This window comes from Lissotriton vulgaris, chromosome 4_1 (assembly GCF_964263255.1).
Source record: "Lissotriton vulgaris chromosome 4_1, aLisVul1.2, whole genome shotgun sequence".
In the NCBI taxonomy this organism is placed as follows: domain Eukaryota; kingdom Metazoa; phylum Chordata; class Amphibia; order Caudata; family Salamandridae; genus Lissotriton; species Lissotriton vulgaris.
In genome coordinates, this window is record NC_141691.1 from 348,157,254 (window position 1) to 348,183,897 (window position 26,644).

The window sequence follows — 26,644 nt, forward strand, 5'->3', positions numbered from 1 at the left end:
ATCTTGACCCACTTCCAGGCGGGGTTTAGGCGTAATGTAGGCGCCATGGACCAGGTTTTTCGGTTCTGTGCAGTCTATTGGAAGTCAGTGTCTATTACCAGGGGTAGTTTATACCTGGCTTTCATAGACTTGAAAACAGCTTTCGATGTCATCCCACGTGTTAAACTTTGGGAGGTCCTCATGGATATGGGGTTCCCTAGTTTTCTGTTGCAGTTTATTAAGCTCCATGAAGAAAACTATGCAAGGATTCAATGGGGGAATCGGGGTCAATTGACCAGGAGGGTCCCAGTCAGAGGGGTGCGGCAGGGATGTGTGATGGCCCCGACCTTTTTCTCCCTCTTTATAAATGGGGTGGGGGACGATTTGAGGGAAGACCCAGCGGATGCCCCTGTCCTTGCCGGGGAGAAAACACCCACACTCCTCTTTGCTGACGACACCCTCCTGATGACCAAAACCCCCAAGGGCCTGCAAAAACTGCTTGATCGTTTTAATGTCTTTTGCAAAGACCGTAGGTTAATGGTGAACACTGCGAAAACGAAGCTGATGGTTATGTCTGCCAAAACATCTTAGGAAGGCTTGTCTCTCTCTGAATGGGTCCCCTCTAGAGGTAGTGGATGAATTTGATTATCTTGGGGTTAGGCTCAGTAACATGAGCTGGGTATCCCATTTGTGTAAAATGGTTTTAAATCTTAAAAGGGTATCTGGTGCAATACTAAAGAATCAGCGACTTTCCATCAGTAGACCAATAGCTCCTGCCCTAGCAGTCTATGAGGGGAAAGAGTTAGCTTCTGCAGTTTACGGATCCGAATTATGGGGCGCTGAGAACACCAAAGCACTGGTAGTGGCAGAGAATAAGTTTGAGAGACCTAGTCTCGCTCCCTCTCTCGACCCCCTCTGAAACCATTATTTCTTGACCTGGGCAAAAGATCAATCTCTGAAATAGTTCAAATCCGTCCATTGCTATTCTGGGTGCGCCTTAGAAGGACCCCGGAATTAGCAAAATATGATTTAGTGTTGGACGAGCTAATTAGTCTGAATGTTTCAAACAAAATAAAGTGGCTAAATAATTTAAAGAAGCTTGTGGTATCTATAGGCCTTAGAGGCTCCTGGGCCTCCCAATCGCCCCCACCCAAACAAACAGTAAAAAAAATTATATTGGGAGTGGGTAGAGGCCAAGGTTTTGCATAACCCAAACTGGGGTCCCTTAACGAATACATTTTTTGAACACAAGCTCCTTCTAAAGTTAGAGCCATTTCTGGATTTTATACAGACTCCTCGAGACAGAAACTTGTTTCTGAAACTAAGATATGGCATCCTTCCTCTCAAAAAATGTATGGAGGGGTGAAAGGATAGGAGGGAAGAGGATTTAAAAGGCCCAGGTTGCCCATGTCCTGAAGAATCTCTAGGTCACTTTCTTCTTGCATGTAAAGCATACAAGCAGGCTAGAGTTAAATGGTTGAAGCCAGTCTGTATAACGCTAGGAGTCAGGGACCATCAGCTCTCCGCCTTTTTTTAACTAACACTACCTGTGTGTTTGTCTGCGGGGTTGCTAAGTTTTTGGCTAGCTCCTGGATTATTCGGTCAAAGTTGTTGTCCCATCCCTGCACAGATCATCGCTTAGTATGATTTTTAATTATGATTTTTTCTCCTCCGCTCTTAATTGTTTGTAATGATGCCATGTTTTTAGGAGGAATTGTAATACTCGATACATTTTTCTATGTATTTTCTATGTTTGCACTTATATGATTTATGTATCGAATAAAGTATTAAAAGTAATATGCCACCCCTGGCTGGCCATCTAAACAGACACAGCTGGCTGGTAACACAGTTGGGGCAAGGTGGTGTAATTCCCCTTTGCTGTAGATATAGTATACCTATATCTAACCCCAAAATGGACACATATACTCGTATAAGTCACTCCTATGGCAGGCCTTATCAATCCTGAAGACAGAGTGCTTGGAATTGTGAGATGGTGCTCTAGCATGAGCTGAGCCTGTCTGCAGCTTTCGGAACCATGTCCTTATAGCTGTTCCATGATAACGCTATACCATATATTCTTACGTGCATTATAATCCTTGCGGTTATTGCTAACTTTGGCATAGCATTATCGAAACATGTTGCGTAAGGTGTCATACGCTCTGGAATACTACCCCCTTGCCAGTTCTGGTGACGGGGTAGCATTCCACCCTTCTAGAGGGATAAGACGTGTATGTAACTGTAACCCCGGTTAAAGTTAACCCGAGCCTCAGCATCACAAAATAGATGCTGCTGCCACAGACAGAAGTCTGACCTCCTGCTGCTGGGAGTCCTTCCAGCGAGGGAGGCCTGGACAAAGGGTTTCCTGCCTGGGGAGGTGCCATCACCACCAGCACCACCCCCAGACAGGACTTTGTGTATCCAGATAGTCAGGGCTGAAAGGAATGAGACATGCCTGGGGCACACAAGGTGTCCCTGTGCATACCCTGGTTCAAACCAGTTACTGGGGCACTCCAGCGCGAAACCGGAAAAAGGATAGGGGGTGTAACCACCCCTTCCTGGTCCCACCCATGGGAGGGACCTAGTCGCTAGTACAGCCCCCTTTAGCAGAATAAAGGTAGGAGCTGGTCTCATTCCAAATTAGATTATCCTGAATTGAAACTTTACAAGAAGAAACTCTGGACTTTGATGTTCTGCTCCACAGAAGACTGAAGGAATCTCCCTTGTGGCCAAGGAGGGACCACCCTGCACAAGCAGGCACCATCAAGCGTCCTAGCGGTTAACTTTGTCGTCCTTCCTGCCGGAACCAGACCTCAGAGCTCGACAGGACCCGGACTCCCAGACCTCTCCGACCTCTATCCACATCTGCAGCACAGCTGAGACCCGTGGGTGCGACGAGACACGTGGGACCGGCCATCTTTGAAGAACTGCACTTCACTTCCAGCATGACCTCTGAGGCACCCTCGAGTGAGTGCTTTGGGGATTGAGAAGCCCCAGCCCCGAGCAGCCCCCTGCACCAAAGACCAGCCCGCCAGCATCCATGAGATCTCCTTGGGGCCCTTCTGCTTGATTGCTACTCGACGTGTTGTCTGTTCACTTGCCGGCTGGTTAGTGGCCTCCTAGACTACGAGCCGTGAAATCTACACCGCTCGTCTGGTTGCTCCAGACTGGCCCTTGCTTCGTTCCAAAAGAGAAGCACCCCGGACCCTCCTGGTCCACACCAGACGCCATCTTCACTTTCCGCGTGGGTTGCATTTGCCAAGGCCTGTTGACTCCGATCCTGGAACAGACAACGCCAACAGCGAGAGCCTGCGTGGGAGAGCTTGTGCCTCCATCCTGGTCGTCCAAGACGCCTCCTGGTTCTCGTAGCTGCAGAGTCAAGCGTCACCTCTTCACCTGATCGCGAAAACATCATCTGGTTCCTCTCCGGCTAGTGACTTTGAACGCTGTCCCCTCTGCTTTCAGGTCTCCTTCTTCGATCCGCCCTTGGATCACTCCGGCCATCTTCCTCCTGGTCGCCTGCAGCATCTTTCTCCAAGGCTCTATTGACTTCAATGCGGAAACCCGACACACTTTCACACCTATGCACCCACAGCCCGTGGGTGAGGTGATGAGAGCATTTCGGTGCTCATAGGTAGATTGACTCTCCTAGTGTCCAGGTATCCTGTAGTTTCAGTCTAAACCAGTCGGAACTGTCCTTACTCACCTATTTTGTAAATTGTTCATGCCCATTGAGTTTGCATGGAAACCCGTGTGTGTGTTCTAACACTGCACACGCGTCCCGTGGGCCTCCTGCTCCTAACCTAAGGTTAGGGTAGTGTAGCCCCAGCGATTCTACAACCTCTGGGCATCTTCATTTCTTCTATTCTACTTATACCATTTACTTAGTATATGGTTTGACGTGCCCCTAGGGCACCATTGTAATTTGTGCGACTTATTGTATTTTTCTGAAGAGTATTGTTATGTGCTTAGCCCTCTAATCTCATAAAGAGTTCAGAGGTGTTTGTTGGTAATAAATATATTGTTTGTTTTCATAACAACCTGTGTGTTGTCCTTTCATCTGGTATTCAAGGGGTTATATGTGGTAAAACAGCTGGCTTCACATGCCAAAAGAGTTTAGCCTAAGACTGCTCTGTCCATGATACCATTAGGATAGCTGGTCTATAAGGGTAACTTACAACCAAACACCATAAGGGTTGTTTGGACTGATACAAGGTGATCACTAGAACTAGTGAGCATCATATATTAGGCCAACTTCTCACACCGAACACCAGAGGGAAGCAAGCTCGCCAGGGACGTGATGCGTCCAAACGACAATAGCGGCCTCCTGGCTCTTCCTACTGGACCCTCCTCCAAGAAGTCATCAGTTGGAGGCAGGGTATCCCAATACCTTCATAATTGGTCCAAGATAATATCGGACCGTTGGGTGCTCAACATCATTCGAAAGGGCCATACCTTAGAATTCACTCAAATCCCACCACCCAAGCCCCCTGCAGCCATTCCATCGAAACACCTGCGGCTCGAAGCTCCTCAAATGCTCCTGAAGGGGGCAATTGAGCAGATTCATGGCCATGCTCTATCTCGAGGATGCGTTTATGTACCAATTCACCCTGCGCACAGAAGATTCCTATGATTAACAGTAGCCAAGAGCCATTTTCAATTCAAGGTTTTACCCTTTGGTCTTCGCTCAGCCCTAAGGATCTTCACAAAGGTGCTGGCGCCAGTAGCGGCTTTCCTGCGAAGGAATCATTTTCAAGTCTTCCCCTTACCTGGACGACTGGCTGCTGAAGGCCCCGTCCAGGAGAGCTGCGCGAGACGCGGTTCAGGCTTGTACAAACCTGTTTAGAAATCTAGGACTCACTTTAAACAAAGACAAATAATCTCTGGTCCCATCCACGGAGGCTCGTTTACTGGGAGCCAGCCTGAACTCAAAACTGTCAAAAGCTTTTCAACCCTAGAAAGGCGGGAAAAACTGCAGTCCATGGCTCTGGACTTACAAAAAAGGTGTCTTTCAGTACGCCGCTACAAATCTCTGCTGGGGGTAATTGTCATGCATACCTCTGATTCCTCACTGCACACTGCGAATGCGTTCTCTTCAGGAGCAACTGGACATCCAATGGAGACAGATTCACGGATCATTCGACGACATGGTGACAGTCACTTCGACAATGAGCGGCCCTGTGGTGGACAGACCAGAGAAACCTCTCCCAAGGTCTATCCTTCGTAAGTGATCCATCTCAAGTAGTGACAACGGATGCATTGTTTGATGGCTGGGGAGCGGTGATGCAAGACCTGCATGTCAGTGGCCATTGGTCTCCTCTCGATCGTCGGCTCCACATCAATCTCTTGGAGCTAAGAACAATAAAACTTGCTCTACAAGCCTTTCTCCCTCTCCTAAGAGGTTCACAAGTGCTCTTCAGGACGGACACCACGGCCATGCATTACGTGAAGGAAGGACGAACCGGGTCTCTCCTGATGTCGCAGGAAGCTCAAGAAATCTGGGAATGGGCGATCCTTCCCGGAATGTCGCTGCAGGCCGAACATTTGCCAGGAATTCTAAACGAGAATGCCGACACTGAGCAGGTTATCCTCAGTCAGTCACGAGTGGGAGCTAAACCAGCGAGTTCTAGAAGTCGTCTTCCACCAGTGGGGCAGACCTGCAATAGATCTCTTTGCCACACCGACCAACAAGAAATGCCGGTATTATGCAAGACTGATTCACCACCGAGGATCTCTGGGGAAAGCGCTTTCGATAGCCTGGTCAAGGACATTTGTCTACGCCTTTACCCCCCATCCCACTGATCAGGAAGATCAAAGTGAAACCATGCAGGATGATCTTGATAGCTCCTTCTTGGCCGAGACAGTTCTGGTACACGGAGCTCCATCTGTTGTCGCTGGCTCCTCCGCTCCCCTTGAGGACTATTCCAGACATCCTCACAATGTCCGAAGGACAGATTTGGCATCCAGATCTGCAGTCATTACTCCTGACAGCATGGCTCCTGAGCAGCGAGAATTTTTGAATTTCCCCATCTCGAACGAGATTAAAGAAGTCCTCTCCCAGGCGAGAGCTCCTTCCACGAACAAGACTTAGCGCCTCAAATGGAAGAGATTTTGCATTTGGTGCACAAGAGAGAAGATTGACCCCTTTTTCTTCAAAACCTCATCAGCTTCTGCCTTATCTCTTGTCCTTGGCTAAGTCCGGGCTGGCCCATTCATCTATAAAAGTTCATTTGGCGGCAATTTCAAGGTACCTGACGGTTGGAGTCAGGACCTTCGTTGTGGTCTTCCAGGATTGTTAAACAATTTCTAAAAGGCTTGTTCCGTGTCTATCCACCAGTGAGGCCGCCGCCTCCTACTTGGCACCTGAATCTGGTCCTCACTCAACTCATGAAAAGCCCATTTGAACCAATTCATCGATCAGACATGAAGTTCCTTTCATGTAAATTGGCTCCTTCTTGCCCTCACATCAGTAAGACTTATTGGGGAATTGCAGTCTCTCGCAATCAAAGAGCCTTTTCTGCAATTCAAAAGGAACAGTTATCTTGAGAACTAACCCAAAGTTCATACCCAAAGTACTCTCGGACTTCCACTTGAACAAGCCGGTTATTCTTAAGGCTTTCTTTCCTCACCCGGCTACACCAGCTGAGAGGTCGCTACATTCTCTGGATGTATAACGATGTTTAAAATTCTATTTGGATCGCACCAAAGGATTTCAGAATCCTCCCATTTGTTTGTTGCTTTTGGTGGTCCGAGCAAGGGTCTCCCTCTGTCAAAGCAGGGGATTGCACGGGCGCGCCAGAGGCAAGCCAGGCCGGGCTCAGGGCCAGACACTATGCCCATTTCTCCCGAACTTCGTATCAAATACTCGCGAGATGAACTCCTGCATCTAAGAACTAAAACTACCCCCTCTAAACCACTCATCTCACCAGGGTGACCCACCTTCGAAAGACAACCGCCAGATACCGAAGCACGTAAGCCTGGCCCTGCTTAATTGCTGATCTATACCCAAACACTGCATAGAAATCAATCTGCTAATTCAAGATACCAACGTGGACATACTATTCCTCACGGAAACATGGCTGACCTCTAACTCTGTGGCAGACATTCAGTATGTTACCCCAGGGATTCCTGATACTGTTTCATAACAGAACCCAGGGAAAGGGAGGTGGGCTAGCCATAGTTTACAGGGACAAATTTACCTGCAGGATACAAGAGGGAGGAATCTCGGACTGTGAAAGCGTCTATTTTAACCTACAAATTACTCCAAACAAATCCTTATCCGGTATTCTTATATACCGCCCCCCGGAAGCCTAGGACAATTCGTAGGCTCACTGCTAGAAACTACAATTACCTCCTGTGCCGCGACACCTGATTTTATTCTACTAGGAGACTTGAACCTTCATTTGGATGATTTCTCCGATAAAATAGCAGGCGGTCTTAAATCAGAGCTGAATGCGTTTGACCTTCTCCTTAAAAGCTCTGAGGCTACACACAAAAAGGACATCTTCTCGACCCGATTTTCTCTAACATCCCCAAAATAGAAATATCGCACCCACTCCCACTACCTTGGTCGGACCACTTCCTCATCCCGTTTGCATGGCAAACCAATTTGGACTACCCTCAGGCACCTTGCACTCAGGAGAGAACATGGTCCAAACTCTTTTGAGAACTGGACCCTGGAATTAGAGCACACTGCCCCTCCCACTGACCCGACCCACTGAAAGCTGACACAAATTTCCCCAATTGGCTGACTAATACCCTTGACTAGGTAGCACCCAAGAAAAATATGAAGAAAAAAAGCAAAGTTTTTAAATCACCATGGTTCTCTCAAGAACTTAGAGACTTAAGAAAAATCTGAAAGAACCTGGAACGTAGATGGAGAAAAGACTGGGCCCCCCTCAATAAAGAGAAATATAAAGCTGCCATGAGGACCTATAAATCAGCTCGGAAAACAGCCCAAGCTTCCTTCTTCGAAGAGAAAATTAGAACAGCCTCCAACTCGTCTCGAGAGACATACAAAACAGTAAAAGAGCTGCTCAAAATACCCAACCCCCTGTTGGTGCAGGACACCTCGGACACCAGATGCAATCAATTAGAAGTCTTCTTTGAGAGCAAAATAAAAAAACATCCTACAATCCCTACCGCTATAAGTCACCTACTTCTGCCCATGCAGATCTTACTGCCGCAAACACAGGCCCCACTCTGGACTCCTTCACCCAGATATCCAAAGAAGGCTTTCAAACTGCTCTGACCGCCATGAAAAGTGGATCCCCTAATTATCAGGCTCGCATGTATATCCTTCAGCATGTGGGACCTACCATCTCCCCTTTGGCCACGGACCTTATTAATGATTTGTTTGATCAAGGGGTGGTTCCCCCTGGTTGGAAACAGGCAGTAGTAAAGGCACTACTAAGGAAACCAGAACTTGATCCCCATGACTTTGCAAACCTCCGACCAATTTCTCTTCTGCCAGGGCTCAGTAAGATCGCAGAGAAAATTGCAAACCAACAACTCTTGGACTTCTTAGAAACCAACAGATTGCTCCGCTCCTCTCAAACCGGGTTCCTCCCGGGCCAGGGGACTGAGACCGCCCTCCGAACAGTGGTCGAGGAAGCAAGGTGCATCTTGGATTCAGGAGGATCGGCTTTGCTGATCCTCCTGGATCTAAAAGCAGCATTCGATACCGTAGACCATAAGATCTTAGTCCAGCGCCTTCTCAACTTAGGGGTAAGAGGCACCGCACTGCGATGGCTTACATCCTTTCTGAAGGACAGAACCTTCCAGGTTTGGGAAGAGAATGCGCGCTCCAAGCCTTTCCCCCTCCAGTGTGGGGTGCCGCAGGGCTCTTCATTGAGCCCTACCTTATTTAACATTTATATGGCCCCCCTGGAGGATGTTGTCACTCCCTTTGGGATTAAGGTTGTTACATACGCTGACGACACCCAACTGGTCGTCTCACTCTCCCTGGAAAAGGACATCTTCAAAAAGCTGCATAAATGCCTCTCTGAAATCTATAATTGGATGTGCGACTCGCGACTTAAATTAAATGGCACAAAAACGGAGCTCATGCTTCTGGGCCAGCGAATGACATCCCTTCCCACCTCCATCTGGCCCATATGCCATGGGGATCTCCCACCACCAAAGAAAGAACTCAAAAGCCTAGGGGTATGGCTGGAGCAGGACCTCTCCCTTAAGACACAGGCCATAAGGACTGCTGGCACCTGTGTGGGCCTACTCCGCTCAGCCCTGAAGATTCTCCCCCTACTTCTGACACAATCCCGAAAGTTGCTCATTCAGGGTCTTATCTTATCTAGATTAGACTACAGCACCGCCCTTTTTATGGCCGCGCCAGAATCCACCATCAATATCCTTCAGCGCATCTAAAACGCAGCAGCTAGGCTGCTGACAGGCACCTCCCGGAGAACATCAGCTAAACCAGCACTCAGAGCCCTTCATTGGTTGCCTATCTGGGAAAAGATCAAATTTAAGGCTCTGTGTATCACCCACAGATCCCTTCAGGGCAAAGGGCCCCCTATTCTTGGGAAAATGCTCTATCCCTACAAAACTTCCAGGTCCCTGCGATCCTCCCAAGGTAACCTGGCCACTGTTCAGAGTTAGGAAGGCCCGAACTGGAGGGCGACGTTTTTCGGTCACTGCAGCAACCTTGTGGAATTCCTTGCAGACTAGTCTTCGATCCAAACCGACCTACATGAAGTTTCGTAAACTCCTGAAGACACCTCTTCCCACAAAAACCATAAGTTCACCTGTCGACCCCCTGAGTTTCATTTCATTCATTCTACATTGCCATTCTGCAGCAGGTAAACCACTCACTGGCAGGGTTCGAGCACATTCCAAAAGATCAGTGGTTTCTTCAACAGCTCTCTTTGCGGGTGTGCAGAATAAGGACATTTGCAGAGCTGCTACCTGGAGCAGCGTCCACACCTTTACTAAGCATTCCAGCAGTCTGTATCCGCGCGGGTCTCGCAGGTTGCATTTAACGGACAAATCAGTACCGTTAAGATTCCAACACGACGGGACCTATTACCCTTAATCTAACTGCAAGCGGCACATCTTTACTAAGCATTACTGTTTGGAATCCTTACAACAAGATACGGCAGTGGGCCAAGCAGTCCTGAGTAACCTCTTACACTAATTGGTGAGCTTTCCTTTCTATCCCACCTTCTGTTATTTTGCACATTCTGTATCTTTGTCATGTTGGCTATTGCAAGGTATGTTATGATACAAAATGTGTTTTTTTTATTGCTAACTGCTTGCTACTCTGATACAAAAGCATGGGAATCTATGAAAGTTACCAATACTGGGGAACTAAAGTTCCAGGTAAGTAACTTGTTTTCATGCTGTCTAAATAGCACAATTTGGCGGGTACCCGTGACGGTACCATGGGATTAGGAGTTTCAGGATTTAACAAATCCTTAGACTTGAATCCTTGCATACTAGAGTGTAAACGTGCAAGTAGGCCCTGCATGTGTGGTACCATTCTTGGTTGCATATAGTGTCCTCCGGCCGGGTAGCAGTACAGTGTACCCGCGCTCGGAGGACGATGTTTAGCGCTGGCGTGTGACAGCACACGCCGGCTATATAATAAAGAGGCGTGGCCCGGCTCCGGCAGTTGGGACCACGCAAGTAAAACTGAAAGCTGTGTCCCGAGCTTAATTGCGGCTGCGGCGCTTAACGTAGCCACGTGCTAGCAGCAAATCACACTGGCGATGAGGCGGTAACTGAGCCCAGACTGCTGGCGTCCCGCAGCCGTTTTCAGCAACGGCTGCGGGACGCCAGCAGTCTGTATCAGCGCGGGTCTCGCAGGTTGCATTTAACGGACAAATCAGTACCGTTAAGATTCCAACACGACGGGACCTATTACCCTTAATCTAACTGCAAGCGGCACATCTTTACTTTGTGAGAAAAACAACGAAACGCTTGGAAGCAATCAAGCGTCAATGGGTCTCGCCACGCCACAATTTTGAGACTATTTTCTCAACTCGAGGCACATCACGGATACAACATTTTTAACCTTGAATATCGAGATACTCTGTTACATCATTTGCGCAACGAGCCTCTAGTTATTAGCTTTTTCCGGATCAAAAAATGGAGGCATTACAAACCAGATAGGAATATCCTCTATCTGCACTTCAAACACAAAGAATTCGTCCCTAATAAAGGAAGTAATCATTGATGGTCTTTGAAACCTATACTGTTTCCTCAAGACTCTGACTGATAAAAGCAGTATCCACTTCACTTACTACTTTCCTTGCTGTAGATAATAGTGTGGTTCCTGAAGAAGGCGTTCCTAACAACGCCGAAACGCGCGTCGAACAACACCACCTGTTTGCCACAAAATATATGTTATGTTACAGGAATTTTTTTAAGGGAAACATTGTGTTTACAATTATTTGGTTGTTTTGTGTAACAGATTTATTGTGTGTAATTTTTGTATTTTATTAACTGTTTTTAAAATTTGAACATATGTCAATAAATTAAAATGATATATTATATTTTTTTTAACTAATTAGTTTGGTGTCTTAATTACTTTTCTCTCTTGATTGATGTCGATAATTTGCCAATTTGTTTACACTGTTTATTTCCCTGTACTGTGAACTTAGTTTCTGAACAGGGGGTCCTTGTTAATTACATGGAAGCCGAAACAACCAGGGCAGGTCCACATCTGCGTGGATATGCGCCTCCCGAACGTCGCCGTGAGGAGAGAACGTCGCCGTGAGGAGAGAACGTCACCTAACCCCCATCGATTGACATCTTGGGGGAGCTAAACGGGGCAAAATGGTTTTCGAAGATGGACCTACGGTCTGGTTACCACCAACTGCCATTACACCCAGACTCTCGATGCATTACCACTTTTTCGACGCACGTCGGTCTCCGAAGATACCGACGTTTGAACTTTGGTAGGTGCCACGGAGGTGTTCCAAAACACCATCCACTAAGTTCTCAGTGGAATCATGGGAGTCCTGAACGTAAGTGATGTATGCTTCGTCGGTGGAAGAACACCACCGCCGACTTCGCAAGGTCCTACAAAGGATCAAGGAATCCGGATTGACCCTGCACCGAGAAGTGTCCGTTTTTGAGGAACAGGATCCGTTTTTTGGGCTACACCTTCTCCGATAAGGGAGTAGCCCCGGATCCCGACAAGGGTAAGGATGTCCAAGAAGCCCCAGCACCGTCTAACATCTCTGAAATCAGAAACTTCCTGGGAATGGTGAACTTCTGCGGCCGTTTCGTCCCAGACTTGTCCAACCTCACGAAGCCCCTCAGGGAACTGACAAAATCTACCACCACGTGGCAATGGGGCCCAGAACAGGAGCAAGCTTTTAAGGACACCAAATCAGCCCCGTCAGCAGACACCACACTATCGTACTTTGACCCTGCCTGACCCACCAATGTCTCTGTGGATGCCAGCCCCTACGGGCTAGGAGCAGTGATCACTCAACTGCAGAGCAAAGGAGAATGTGCCCCGATCGCCTCTGCGAGCCGCTCACTGACTGACACGGAACAGAGATACTCGCAAATCGAGCGAGAGGCAATCACTATCCATTGGGCCTGCACGCTCTTTCATGTATACGTGTATGTCACCCGTTTACTGTGCTTCTCCAACGGCTGTCGGGGTGGGGGTCTCCGGGATGGCCCTGAAGTGGTTCGCTTCCTTTTTGGAAGGCCGGACGTTTGAGGTGTGGGAAGGCCACGAGAAGTCATCGGTCCCTCTCCAGTGTGGTGTGCCACAGGGCTCATCGCTGAGCCCTACTTTATTTAACATTTACATGGCCCCACTGGAGAGTGTGGTACTTCCTCTAGGTATTAGTATCATCAGCTATGCCGATGATACTCAGTTGGTGGTAGGGCTTTCCCAGTCTGCTTACCATCCCGACCGGCTGCACACGTGTTTGGCTAAGATCTTTACGTGAATGTGTAGCTCAGCACTCCAGCTTAACGGCTCAGAAACGGAACTGATGATGTTGGGGAACTCCCCTCCCTCCTTATCACCTAGCAGCTGGCCCAGCTGCCTGGGAGCGGCACCCACCCCCAAACAGGAGATCAAGAGCTTGGGGGTGTGGTTGGAGCAAGACCTTTCCTTCAAGACACACGCTAAAAAGACCGCAGGCGTGTGTTTCGGTCTGCTCCGGTCGGCCCGCAAGATCTTACCACTCCTCCCAGTGGCCTCTAGGAGGTTACTCATCCAGGGGCTCATCATCTCACGGCTGGATTTCAGTAACGTGTTGTTTCTGGGGGCCCCAGAATCCGCCCTAAACAAACTGCAGCAAGTGCAGAACGCGGCCGCCAGGCTCCTGATGGACCTTCCCAGGCGTCAGTCGGCTCGCCCTGTGCTGAAGGCGCTGCACTGGCTCCCTGTCAGAGAGGGTGAAATTCAAGGCACTCTGTATGGCCCACAAAATTCTGCAGGGGAAAGGCCCACCTATCCTACGGGATATGGTTCAATCTTATAAAGCCTCCTGCGCCCTTCGCTCAGACCAACATCTGCTGCAAGTTACGAGGGTAAGGAAGGCAAGAACCGGTGGCAGAAGATTCTCCATAAATGTGGCCACACTGTGGAACTCCCTTCCTCTGGACTTGCGCTCGGAAACAAGCTTCTTACGTTTCCGCAAACTTTTAAAAACTCACCTGTTCCCTGCCTAATTCCTGTGTCTCTTGCTTTGGCGTTTCTCTCTGGATGAGCGCGGGGATGCCCAAGGGTAACCAGGCGCGATATAAAACTCATTAATAATACTGTATCCAGACCACAAACCACTCATTCCCCTGTTCCAGCGGTCAGTATCCAAGCCTCCCCTGAGGATTGAAAAATGTATCCTCCAGCTGCAAGGGTATGACTACCAAGTGGAATACAAGCCAGGGTCCTCCAATCCAGCGGACTACTTATCACGACATACAAGAACCGCCACTAGAGCAGAAGAAGAGTATGTCCGAGGTCGCAGCCGCTCCCCATGAGCCTGGAAACCATCGTAGAAGCCACCCGTACAGACTAATGTCTGCAACTAGCCATCGGAGCAGTCCAGTCAAACTGGCACCACATTCAATCCACCATGACTAGGAGGACGCCACAAGCAAAAACTGTCCTGGAAGCAGTCATGAAAGTGAGAGACGAGCTGTCGGTGGACAGCAGTGGTTGTCTACTCAAAGGCCCGTGACTGGTGCTCCCCACAAGTCTTGCTCAACAAGCGGTGGATCTCGCGCATCGAGGACACCAAGGCATGGTGAAGACTAAAAGCAGGCTAAGGGCAAAAGTGTGGTTTCCAGGCATGGTCCCTAGTGGAACTCACGGTCAGGACGTGCTCATGGTGCCAAGCATCAGGCCAGCCAGATCAGCCCCACCCCGTGATCATGGAAGACAACGGCCATGGGAATGTGTCAGCATAGACTTCGGACATCTCCCAGATGTGCGCTATGCCCTGGTGATCATTGACGACTATACGAAATATCCAGAAGTCGAGATCGTGGGGAGCCAGACAGCCACGGATGTGATCACTAAGTTAGAGAAAACCATAGCGACCCATGGCATATTCGAAGTGGTAAAAACTGACAACGGCCCACCATTCCACGGACAAGACTTTGCGGATTACCTTAAGGCATGGGGCATACAACACCGTAAAGTGACCCCCCCCCCCCGCTGGCCCCAAGCGAATGGGGAATTGGAAAGGTTCATGCGCACCCTCAACAAGGTAATACGCATTGCGCATGCGGACAAAGCACCCCTGTAAAGAGCCATATACAGTTTCCTGCAAGAGTATCGGCTGACACCCTATCTCACGACTGAGGCAGCCCTGAGGCCGGCAAGCAGGAGCAGAGTAGTACGATATACCATCCCACATCACCCGGGCTGGACCCTGTCTCGGATTGACTCTGGAAAAGCATTAGCCAACAGGACCAATTCTAATGACCAGGCCAGCGCAAGCCGACGAGCCAGAGTGTCAGACATTCAAAGGGGGACAGAGTCTACGTTGAGGACCGGTACCCTGGGAGCAAGTTCCGGCTTCCATTCGAGCAACAACCTTGGACAGTCACCTGCTGCACTGGTACCTTAAGAGCCCGAAAAGGAGCTGAAGAAATCACCCGCAACATCTTCAAGAAGGTACATGCTGGAACTCAGCCACCGTCGGCGGGCGTCCTGGACGCCAGACCTAATCATCGACCAGAGGAAGTAGAACTGGATGGTGACATGGGGATGACCCTCGAAAGGACTCTAAACATGTCCGGCCAGAGTACCCCTGAGCTGTGGGGGATGCAAGACTGAACCCAGCCAAGATTTCCGGATGGGGAAGACCCACAAGAAGTGACCCCATCCTTGCCCTCCTCCTGGGACGAAAACTCCGGGTAAGACCTAAGACGCAACCCGGTCCCATCTTCGCGGCTAGCAGGGTTCCTGGTGTGATGAACCAAGGACTGGAACATTCTAACAACTGGTAACAGATCTACTCTGTCATTTTATTGTTAACTGTTTATTATTTGATAAAGGTTGGGAGGAATGTAGTCTCCTCCGGCCAGGTAGCGGTACATTCTACCCGCGCTCGGAGGACGCTTTTTTTAGTGCTGGCATGTGACGTCGCACGCCGGCTATATAATGAAAAGGCATGGCCCGGCTCCGGCAGTTGGGACCACGCAAGTAAAACTGAAAGCTGTGTCCCGAGCTTAATTGCGGCTGCAGCGCTGATCATAGCCACGTGCTAGCAGCACATCACAGCATATTCCTTTTGCCGGTTCCGAATTATTCTAAGAGAAGTTGAGTTGTGTCCTTCAATGAAGGGAAGCATTTTTAAGACCATGTTTTCACTCCGCATTACCTTAAAATAAACAAAAAACAAAAAAACTTCTGCTTCCTTAGAGCACAAAGACACTCTAAGAAGAGCAATCTGGGACCAACAGCTTAAGATATAAAGAAATAAACAGTTGAGGATTAAACTGCAGAATACGTACAATTGCTTCTCTTGTCAAGGGCTGGTGAAGTAATTCCTCGTGGCCTCTAAAGTGTGAAGTGTGGCTCACTGGTTAGAGGAGGCAGACCTGGAAGCAGAAGCCAGCCCGGGACCAGGGTCAAATTCCCGACTCTGCCGGGTCTTGAGTCCTAAAATGTCCATGGACTCGACAATTCTCGCTCCGGTGTCTACTCGATTCACGGGTTCACACTCTGCGACTCTGGGCAATAGCTTGCTTAATCTCCACAATGGCCCCTCGCGGCGTGATGCCTGGCTTTCACCTTGTGGATACCTTGCCGGGGTTATCTCGCAGGGGAATACCAGGACGGGTTCCCTAAGCAAGCGCCTAGAGACCGGTTGGTGATTTGCGCTATATAAATTCCTGTACATTTACATTTACATCTGGTTATGTCAAGTATTAATGTATAATACTCAAACTGTGGTCAATTTTTATGAAGTGAACAATAATCTCCCCTACTATTTGCCTACGCATATAAAGGCTATTTTTGTCAAATGACAAACCCTTCACCAATGCCGTTGTGTCTCTATTTGAAACCGAAGAAGCAGTGAGTCAGCTAGTGGTGGGCAATTCATTTCGCTCCAACGGCGGAGTTCAGTTTTGTCCATTCTCAAATGGTAAGTTGGCGGGTGCAAGCAAGAATTGGCATACCAATCAAGCGTGATTTTCAGGCACTCGCTTGTCACGCAGTGACATTTTCTCAACGTGGGCGGTTGTGGGCAGGCGCAAACAATTGCGGTGAGAAAGCTGCCGGTTAAGTAGACCATGATTAAAAGAAAATTGGTTCTGTTGGGTAGCGAAACAACTAATTTGCAAATTCTATCTGCAATCAAAATTGCCTCCTCCCTCTGACAGGAATTCACAACAGGTTCTTACAACGAATGAAAAAGAAAAGCCTGTATAGAACTATTTTTGTCTTTATATTTTTCAAAATGCTTTCAAAACAATTCATAAATGACTGTCAATATCATAGTAAAAAGTGCAATAAGTGACAATAGTGAATAGTGATCATGTGACACATACAATATATACAGTAATTATTTTCAATATAAACAGTTTGTACAAATATATATATAAGTTTGACTTTCAGAAAGGGCCGACCATTAATACAAATTTACAGAATCCTATGTTGCTTGTTAATTCTGTTGGGATTCTGGGATATTAGGGCCGGTTGAAAAATGTTTAAGTTTCGACCCTTCGCGTGCCAAGTTGAGTGAGGTCGCAGCGGGTCTTTCTCAAGACAGATGTATGAAGCAAGACAGTCCTGGGGTTCAAGTGCAGATTAGTCTCCTGGACCGGGTTGGAATGAAATCCTTAAATCGGAAAACGTGAAGGGAAATATCCATACAAGTCACGGCTGCTCTCGGAAATGCTGTAATCAGTCAGCTTCAAGTAGACCAGGCAGCAGCACCCTCTGGCGCACCACCTCGTGCCATTTGCTCTGACTTTGCAAAACAAGTTCCCAGTGCTAAAATTCAGCATGACTTGCCGATTCCGCCCCCTAGCGGAGCTACGCGGTATCTAATGGAGTTTTCAGGGTACTCTGCAGTATTTCTGCCCAGTGAAACTTCATGAGTTCCCTCTCTCCCTAGTCAGAGACAGGGCAGGTGGCTGGGTGAAGAAGGCGCAAGGAAATAGAAAGACTAGAGAGAGAGCGAAGGAAACACGAAAGAGACAAAGCATGAGCTAAGGAAATTGGAGACATTGAAAGAACGTTGGGAAAGAGAAGGGACAAAAGTAGCAAGTAGGAGAAGGCAGAATGAGACAGAATTGAAGAAAGATGGCAGAAGTGGCAAAAATGGACACACAGGGGGAAAGTGTATGGGGCAAGGACTATGGACAGCGAGAAAGCAGAGAAAAGGGCAGCTTATGAGATGGAAGGCGAGCATTAGACGGGTACTTAATCAAAAGTGGAAAAGGATGGTGGTAGGACAAGGCGTGAAAGGTGGAAGGAAAAGGTCTTGGATATGGGTAATCACCTTGGAAAGGATAGGACATCAAACCCATCAGAGAAGGATACTAAAAGACAGCAATGCATGAACTGAGTTGAGATCGGTGATTCCTTATAACTCCCACATGTAAGGAGTAATATGGTTTTGCCCCAGTAGCTGTTAGAGGATAGAGCAAGTGGCAACACCCAAGACCAGTAGAATGTGAACCAAACTTTCCCCCACAAGCATTTGAAATTCCTGGCAGTATTAAGCATCTCTTCACTCTGACAAGTAAGAGCAGCATTGGAAGCAGACATCCTATAGTGGCAGTTGTACTCATTCCATATTTCTTTGTTTGCAGACGGGAGGCACTTCGTCGCTCAAGCGGAATGGATGAAACTGGAGCCGTTGTCTGGCACTTGGCTCTTTGTCTTCTGTTAGCATGGCTCATAGTTGGCGCAGCTATGTTTAAAGGAATAAAGTCTTCTGGAAAGGTATAGTATGCTACAAGTAAAATAGAATGATCAAGCCATAAAAAGTTAATTTTAAAAATAGCATGTGACGAGTGTGGATGTGTAGAAATAGTAACACACTTTTATAGTTAATTTCATTTTTCATCTATAGGGTATTTTGGCTGTTTAACGTTTGACTCTGAGTGGACATTTTGCAAAAGTATACATCCAGTGCCCTTGAGTATTTAATTTAGCCAACTTTAGTCCAAGAAGTTTTAAAAAAGAGGGCCAAAATGTGTCGGCATATTGGCCCTGGGGTTCAGAATCTGGGATCAGGGCAGGCATTTGAACCAGTCTGTATAGTCCGATAGCAGTGTTGAGATTTGTAGACTGGGTTGGGGGAGTAATTTAATTTGTAGACTAAGGGTCTGACCAATGGGTTTGTAGGGCCCTTTTTCAGTAGACCAGGTAACACACAGTTGTAGAAAATGCCCTCTACGAGCAGTTAATGTGATGGGACTGCAGCCTGCTTTGGGGCCCACAAGTCGAAAATGTAAATTCATAGTTGCCCTAACTACGGAGGACAAAAACATATTAAAACCTAAAGAAGTCTTTCAGTAGTGTTTGGCTACGGTTGGGCAGGCGCACAAGTTCTATAGGGCTGAAAGGGCTTAAGCTTGTATTTCAATGTATGAGGGACAATTTTACATCTGAAAAGTACACTGAATCATCAGATTATTTTTTTATCTCATAGATGTATTGTATACAGGAAACTAACATTTGTTTGTCACTGCAGTAGGGTTTGGTGCAGGGCTCAAAATCAGTAGTGGCTGGTGTGTTTTGAGAGTGGTGTGGCGTAAAAGTTTGGGTTGAGTGTTATGTCGCAAGCAACGAGAGTGTGCCCTATGGACAAAAAGAGGGGTTAAGTGGGTTCTCTCCCAATAAATTTTCGAAAAGCGTGGCAAACGGTAAATTTTAAAGCAAATTTGACTAAGAAAAAAGTTTATAAAGTATTTGTAAATATGTAGTCTTGAAATATTTAAATACATTATAAGCAGCCCCTTTTGTTCTTTTCACTAAATATGTTTCAGGTCTGTCTGATAACGAGTGGCAAATGATTCAGTTATTCTCAGGTCATCTTACACGGTAAGGGACTCGGTGGTAGGCCGGTAGATGGGACCAGATCTATTTGCAAGACATTTGAAGTTGGGGCTTGGGAACAACATTGTTTCCTTCTTTTGGACATTACTGCCACTAACACCATCTAAGCTCCATTGGAATTACACCGTCAAGTAGGATGAAAATAAACGTTATTTGTTTTAAATTACATAATTAGAATTACTCTCTGGATCTGTGTTACAGCACAGTTCTGACCCAGGTGAAAGGGTATTTACAAAGGGACAAGCTAAAAAAAGCACCACCTTGACAAACGCACCCTTTATTCTACCCTCAGACAATCTACCAACTACAAAGAAGCTGACTGAATTAGGAGAAACGTCTTTTCATTTACAACTCCTGTCCCTCTCAGAAGCACTTGTCACCACATGGCACAGGCAAATAGAGGTAGATCTGGTTAGCAAGTCTGCAGCTGTAAAATTGAAATAGCATGTTTTCTTGAGTGCCAAATTGCAAAACGTATAAGCACAGCCTCAAAAAGGAGATAAGGCGCTGCCATTCATCAGCAACTTGTGTCAAATGGTTTACATCCCTGCAGCAAGTTGTTAGGTGCCTCTAAGGCAAACAAAATGATTCAGTGAGTTGAACAGTTTTTTTGGCATTTGTCAGTCATGTCCCTCTGCCATTATCAAATCGGAAATTAAATTTCAGGAGACAAAATAAATCGGGAGAAACCGCAATCATGAACCATAAACAAATCCGAATAGGAAAGTAATAATGGATAAGGGGAAAGGGTTTAGTTAAATGATGAAAAATAAAGTAGAACGTGTGGTGAAAATGTTAAGAAAACAAGGCCTGGCCCTTTCACAATTACAGCTTAAACAGTTCTTTGAGCCGCTGTCACTGAACACCTCCCTGGAGCACTGCAGAGGCTTGACTTTTAGTGTCCAGATGACTTGTATTATTGACTCTGCTGCAGTTAAAGATTCTGTTTCTAAAGAAAACGAGCTGGAAACAGACGTGCTATTTTCTGGTTTGTAACCTTAACGTTCAGGTAAGCCGTTTTTGAAGTCGTAAAGTTCATATTTTCGAATGGGATAGCATGTGCCTGAACTGCAGAACCGGAGACACTGAAACCGACATTATGTGCACAATTAAAAATAAAAAAGCGCCCTTGTGTATAGAACACAGCATATCTCGGACTTTCAATGCACAGGCAACTAACGCTTTCATGTTATCTGCGTGAGGGGAATTCAGGCACTACTCTAGAATTTGCAAAAAAGTGAGTGCATAGTCATAACGCTCCTGAAATTGCCACCAAATGCTTGTGTTAAAGGTGTAATAAAACAAAACTGGCACAATGATGTGATTTAGCAAGAGATAACCTCCACGCAAAGATTGGTATCATTATCTGCCACTGAAGAACATATTTATTTACTCGAGCTCTGAATTCCTCATTTAATTTTACCTCTGATTATTTATTTTCCACCACGAGTGCTGACAGGTCGGAGAGACAACAGTCAGGCAGATAATCCACTGCAGGAGCTGGAAGACCATGGCTACATGGGGTTTGAGGTCAGGAGGGAATATCTCTTGCCACTACTTTGTGCACAATTCCGTTAATGGCACTGGGCAGGAAGAGAGCTAGGGACAGATAATGCTCATAGTGGGGATATCTCGTGCCATTTGCTCATCACCCTTTGCTCACCCGACCCCAGTAAAACACTTACAAGTGACTGGTGTCCACTGCGTAGCTTTATTATTATACCAAACACCATTTCATTTGTGGGTAAAACCTCCCACATTGACCTTTTTTTATTAAATTGAACTTTTTTATTAAATTCACACCTAAATGATGCGCTCCATACATATGCGCCACATGTTAACATGTATTTACAATTCAGCATCTCTAGAGGCGTGCTGTACCAGCAGGACCCAACACCGCCCCCTTTCCAAGCACCAGCTACTAGGGTAGGGCCAGAGTCCAAGACCACCAGCAGGACGGCCTCCTCTCCGTCAACCCAGAGCCACCATAACTGCCTCCCCTGCTTCAGGGTCATCCATTTTCCGGCCGAAAAGAGTTCCCCGGCCTTTTCTCTTACCCGGGACCCCGCCACTCACTATTGAACTTAGGGATGGGTGGGTGGGCGGGCAACTGTTGCTCCGGCTAGCCTCCCTGTGCTGAAGGAGAGAGACCAAGAGGGCTACTCCGTGGGGCACTGTAATTTTAATACCTGGAGAATCGAAACTCTCCGTAGTAGCCTGGAGAATCGAAAATCTCCTGCCAGGCACGGAATCCCACTAAAGGCCCCCTCCCCTAGCCGCGCAGGTGGCCTCTCAATCACTGCAGAACTTTGTAATAAGGCCACATAGTGATTGGCCATATTCTGTGAACCTAACCTGTGCCTCCCACCCATGATGCCTTGTGTTCAGTGCAGGACTAGAAGACTGCCCATGCCCCCCTGGGCCAATCCAGAGGGTGCTGAGCATCCTCGGTATTTGCTAGGTCAGGCATGCACAATGCCCCATTTGAGACCAAATGGTGAAAGGCACCCGTCCAAACAGACGTGCAGTTTACTACACTTAAAGTTACTTCACTCAAACTGAGCCTGGAAAGCCCCGTCCCCATCCGTCCTAACTCGGGAAGATAAGGCACCCACAAGACAAAATAAAAAGCACTGCTGGTGCGCTGCAGAAACATTCGTTTTTACATTTAATACAGGTATGGGGCAACAAATACAGGGGTGGGGGGCAATGCCCCTGATGCTCCCATAAAAGAACCACCCCTGTTGAAAATGCAAGCCAAACCAATAGGCTTTGTCAATGATTGTTTTATCTCTCCTATCCGATAGATGAACATTATTGGTATGGGCCTTTGTAAAAAAAAAAATGCTACCAACTAGATTTAGAAGATCATGTGTAATATGCCACTGAAAACCTATACACAGAAGTGTTGGACTTGGCATCCTTGGAGTGGTTTCCTGACTTTTTGCCTCTACCGCTTGCATTTTTGACTGTGTGCTGGGTTTCTTTTGTACAGGCTTAGCTGCTTAGTGCACTTTCACTGCTGATCAGTGTCAAAGGGCAAGTGCTCCCTGTTAAATAATTATGATTTGTGATACATGATTGGCATATTTGATTTACTGGTAAGTCCCTCGTAAAGGGTACTGAGTGTGCTCAGGACCTGAAAATAAAATGCTACTAGTGGGCCTGCAGCAGTTATTGTGCCACCCACACAGGTAGCCCTTAAAATGTCTTAAACTGCACGCAGGCACTGAGTTGCAGTTCTAACTGCCATGTCAACCTGGTAGGTGCACCCACTTGCCAGGCCCTAACCTTCCCTTTTCTTAAATTCAAGTTACCTTTACGGTAGGCCCAAGGTACGCCCATTTACACTGTGTAGTGTATGTAAAATGTAGGACATGTACTGATGTGTGTTACGTGTCCTGATAGTGAAATAATGTACGTTTCATTTTCACTATTGAAAGGATTGGCTCTTTCATAGGCTATCATTGGAGCTGCACTGTAACATTTTATATATGTAACTTTCAATTTGGAACAGCTAGAGATTTAAAGTTTAGGCTCTTAACTCTGAATTCAATAACACATCTTTTAGTAAAGATGGTTTTTGGATTGTTTGAAAATGTATCTTTGAAATGAAAAGGGGTTTTGTTTAGCGCAACTGCTGCCCTGAGGCGTCCAGGCGCTAGAGAACTAGGTTAGTACCCTCCAGTGTGATCGGCCCAGGGGTTAGCCTGATTTAGTGAAAAGAAAAGTTTTGAGCTGTTTACGGAAGGTCATCAAGTTAGGATTAGATCTTAAATGGAGAGGGAGTGAGTTCCATAACTTGGCTGCGTTGTAGGAAAATGACAGACCCCCAGCTCTGGATCTCCGGATCCGGGGAACTGCCGCCAAAGAGGCGTGGGAGGAGCGAAGCTGTTTGTTGGGCCGATGAGGGGTAATCAGAGTGACTAATTGCTGGGCCAGATTTCCAGTATGCTTGATGGGAGATGCACATGGACTTGAACTCAATACTCTCCCTGACAGGGAGCCAGTGCAGGGCTCTCAGCCCAGGCTTCACTAGGTTCTGCGTGGCAGACCAAGCAATGTGCGTGCTGCACAATTCTGAATCCGCTGAAGTTTTTGCAAACAGTATTCAGGCGCCCTAGATACAGGGCGTTACTGAAATCAAGGTGGGACTGGATTAGACCCTGCAGGACTACCTGCTTGGCTTCAAAAGGTAGAAGCGGAAGGATTTTTTGATGAGACCGAAGCAAGTCGCAGACAGCTTGGTTGCTTGGGTGTTGAAGGTCAGGGATTTGTCCAACCACACCCCAAGACTTTTTATATTGTCTCTGGGTGTGGGGGGCGCGCCCAAGCTAACGGGCCAGAACCGCTTCAAGGTGGAGGGAGCTGATGGACCAAGAAGCATAAGCTCGGGTTTATCACCGTTAAGCTTGAGGCACGACTTCGTCATCCAACTCTTGACCTGTTCCAAGCAAGTTGTCAGACTGCTCTGTGGTTGGTGGCAATTCTTTTGCGCAAGAGACCACTAGCTGAGTATCGTCCGCATATGTAATGATCTTAATACCATATGGACGAACTATCTCAGCCAGCGGTCTCATGTACGCAATAAATAGCGTGGTGCTCAAGGATGAGCCCTGTGGCAGCCCAGAGGCTTGCTTGCGGAGACAGAGGCTCCTTCAAAGACTTGAAAAGTCCTGTCACTTAGAAGAGACTTGAACCAGGCCAAAGCTTCTCCTGATACTCCCACACTATAGAGACGGCGCAAAAGGATTTTGTGGTTCACCGTATCAAACGCTGCACTCAGATCAAAGGGGATCACTGCCACTGACACCCCCTGGTCCAAGATCCGCCTAGCTTCCTCAGTGACTGCCATCAAAGCAGTCTCCGTCCCATGTTTGGGACAGAAGCCCGTCTGGGTAATGTAAAGCAGATGGTTACTCTCGAGAAACCTAGTTGGGTAGGTATTAATGTTTTTCGAGAATTTTGCTTACCCAGGGGAGCAAGGAAATCGGGCGGTAGTTGTTGAGGTTGCCGGGGTCAAGGGTGGGTTTCTTCAGGAGTGCTCGTACCATGGCATGTTTCCAGGTGGGTGGTACCATACCAGTCACTATGGAAGAATTCAATAACTCCATGAGCTGGGTAAGAATAACCTGGCACGATTGGGACCAGCTTGCTCGGGGGGCGCGATCACATGGGGAGCCAGACTTTATTTGGTGCATCAGAGGCTCAAGTGTTTCTAAATCGAACTGGGGAAAATGATCTAAAATACTTTGATGGAAGTCCTTGGCATCTGTAGCGAGATGTTGTCCTTGTATGGGGGGGATCTGAATCCATATCTGGAAAAGATGAGTATATTTTATTTACTTTATGAAAAAAGAATTCTGCCAAGTCATTGCATCGGGAGAGTGGGTTGTAGTTAGCGGTCAAGGGTGGTGGAAGTGTGGTCAGACTTTTTACTATTTGATACATCTCTTTGGGCTTGGATCTGGCTGACATAATTTTCTCACTGTAATAGGCCGATTGTGTTAGTTTTATTTCAGATTTATAGGCTCTAATAGCCTCCCTATAAGTAGCTTTGTCCGTAGCGTAGCCCAAGCGACACTTCCTTTCCAGCCTCTTACATAGGCGCTTTTTGCCTCTAAGTACTTCCGAGTACCAGGGCGCTGTTTTCTGCTGCCTTTTTAAGCTGGTAGTACGAAAGGGAAGTATAGAGTCAAGTGATTTCATGATCCAATTGTCGTATTCATTATTATCTAAAGGGGATCACAGGTGAGCGAAGGTTTAGAGGTTGTAAGAATGCCGGTCCACTGGTCCAGACGTAGTCTGTGCCAGTTTCTCATTCTTCGCGGGGTAGGGGTAGTGAGAAGGAAATTGTGTGTGGTCCAAGTGAGGGGAATCAGAAAGTGGATCAGTCCAGGGAAGACGAGTGATGGTGCCCACCTTGAGGTGCACGCAGTTGCTGAATACAGGATCTAGAAGGTGGCCTTTGACATGAGTAGGAGAGGGGACAAGTTGTTCCAGCTGGACTGCGGCTAGGCTCGCCGTCATCATTACGGCGAGGTTGACCATAGTATTGTCAAAATGTATAATCAGGTCACCAAGTAACGTGAAGTTTGACCGGGCGGTAACCATTTCGGTCACAGCAGAGGGTAAAGCTGTGTAGAATTGTTTAACTGGGCCAGGGGGCGATAGCTTCACTGGCATTCTTATTTATCAGGGAAGAATTCAATAACAAAAGGCATGCTTTCGCAGTCAGCAATGGTCTCCAAGAAACGACACGTATATATGTCCTTATAGATGATTGCGAGCCCCCCTCCTTTTCCGTGAGCGCTTTTAGAAAGTGTTACCTTCTCAAAAGGGATTGGGCCTAATACATACAGCTAGAAATGTCCTACATACCTGCCATCTGTATACTTGTGTCTCTACCAGGCCCCTGTGGTATCCCAGGTGGTCTTCCGCCCCTAGTTCGACCGGGTATCCCTATGGCTGCCCAGGGTCGCATTGGCTACGTCCACTTGTCTTCCGGCCTGCGTCTCGGTATGGCCACTGGGTAGGCATGGGAGGTTCACTCACCCCTCCAGTTCCGCGCCTGCTGTTGTCCCTGGGCGCCCACTGGCAAGCCGGGCACTCGGCCTCTTTGCCCCTGGGTTCTGATGTCACTCCTACAGTCTCAGCTCTCCCTGGCGCTATATAGTGGCTTCCAGGGCGTGTGGCCCCTGCTCCCTGCGAAAGCCCCTCCAGAACCGGGGTTCCGACCCCCCCCCCCCCCCCCCCCCTTCCCAGTTTGATGCAACCCAGTGATCTCTGTCCCCGTCCTTGTGCTCTTCACACCGGGCTCGCACCCCCCTTAGGCTTGATGGGGACGTGTGCTATTGCCAGTGATGTAGTCCACCTCCAGCGCCGTCTTGTATCGCCAGTCAGAGTGGGGAGGCCACAGCTATGGATTGGACCAGGGTGATCTCTGTGGGTATGGCTATCCCGTTGGTCGGGACCCCTTGCATGCAGCCGACCACTATGCTCGCCTTGCCACCACATCCGCCACCCCCCGCGCCTCGGGACCTGGCGTTGTGGGGAGGGGGTGAGTTCACGCTGTGGGGCTCAGTGTTGGTTCCCTGATCCCAACGGTCAGTGTGTCCCCCAACCGCATGCAGCCTGTGGCACCTGGGAACC

At 47.7% G+C, this 26,644-nt stretch overlaps 1 protein-coding gene across 2 annotated transcripts in view; it reads left to right on the top strand.

The window, feature by feature from the left end:
• The window catches only part of LOC147718733 (sodium- and chloride-dependent neutral and basic amino acid transporter B(0+)-like), a 367,624-nt gene that overhangs the window by 205,557 nt on the left and 135,423 nt on the right, over positions 1-26,644 (top strand). For both annotated transcript variants that reach the window (XM_086966770.1, XM_086966769.1), the window contains exon 7: positions 18,241-18,373. In XM_086966770.1, coding sequence (XP_086822896.1) covers positions 18,241-18,373 — 133 coding nt within the window. The remainder of the gene's footprint in view (positions 1-18,240; positions 18,374-26,644) is intronic.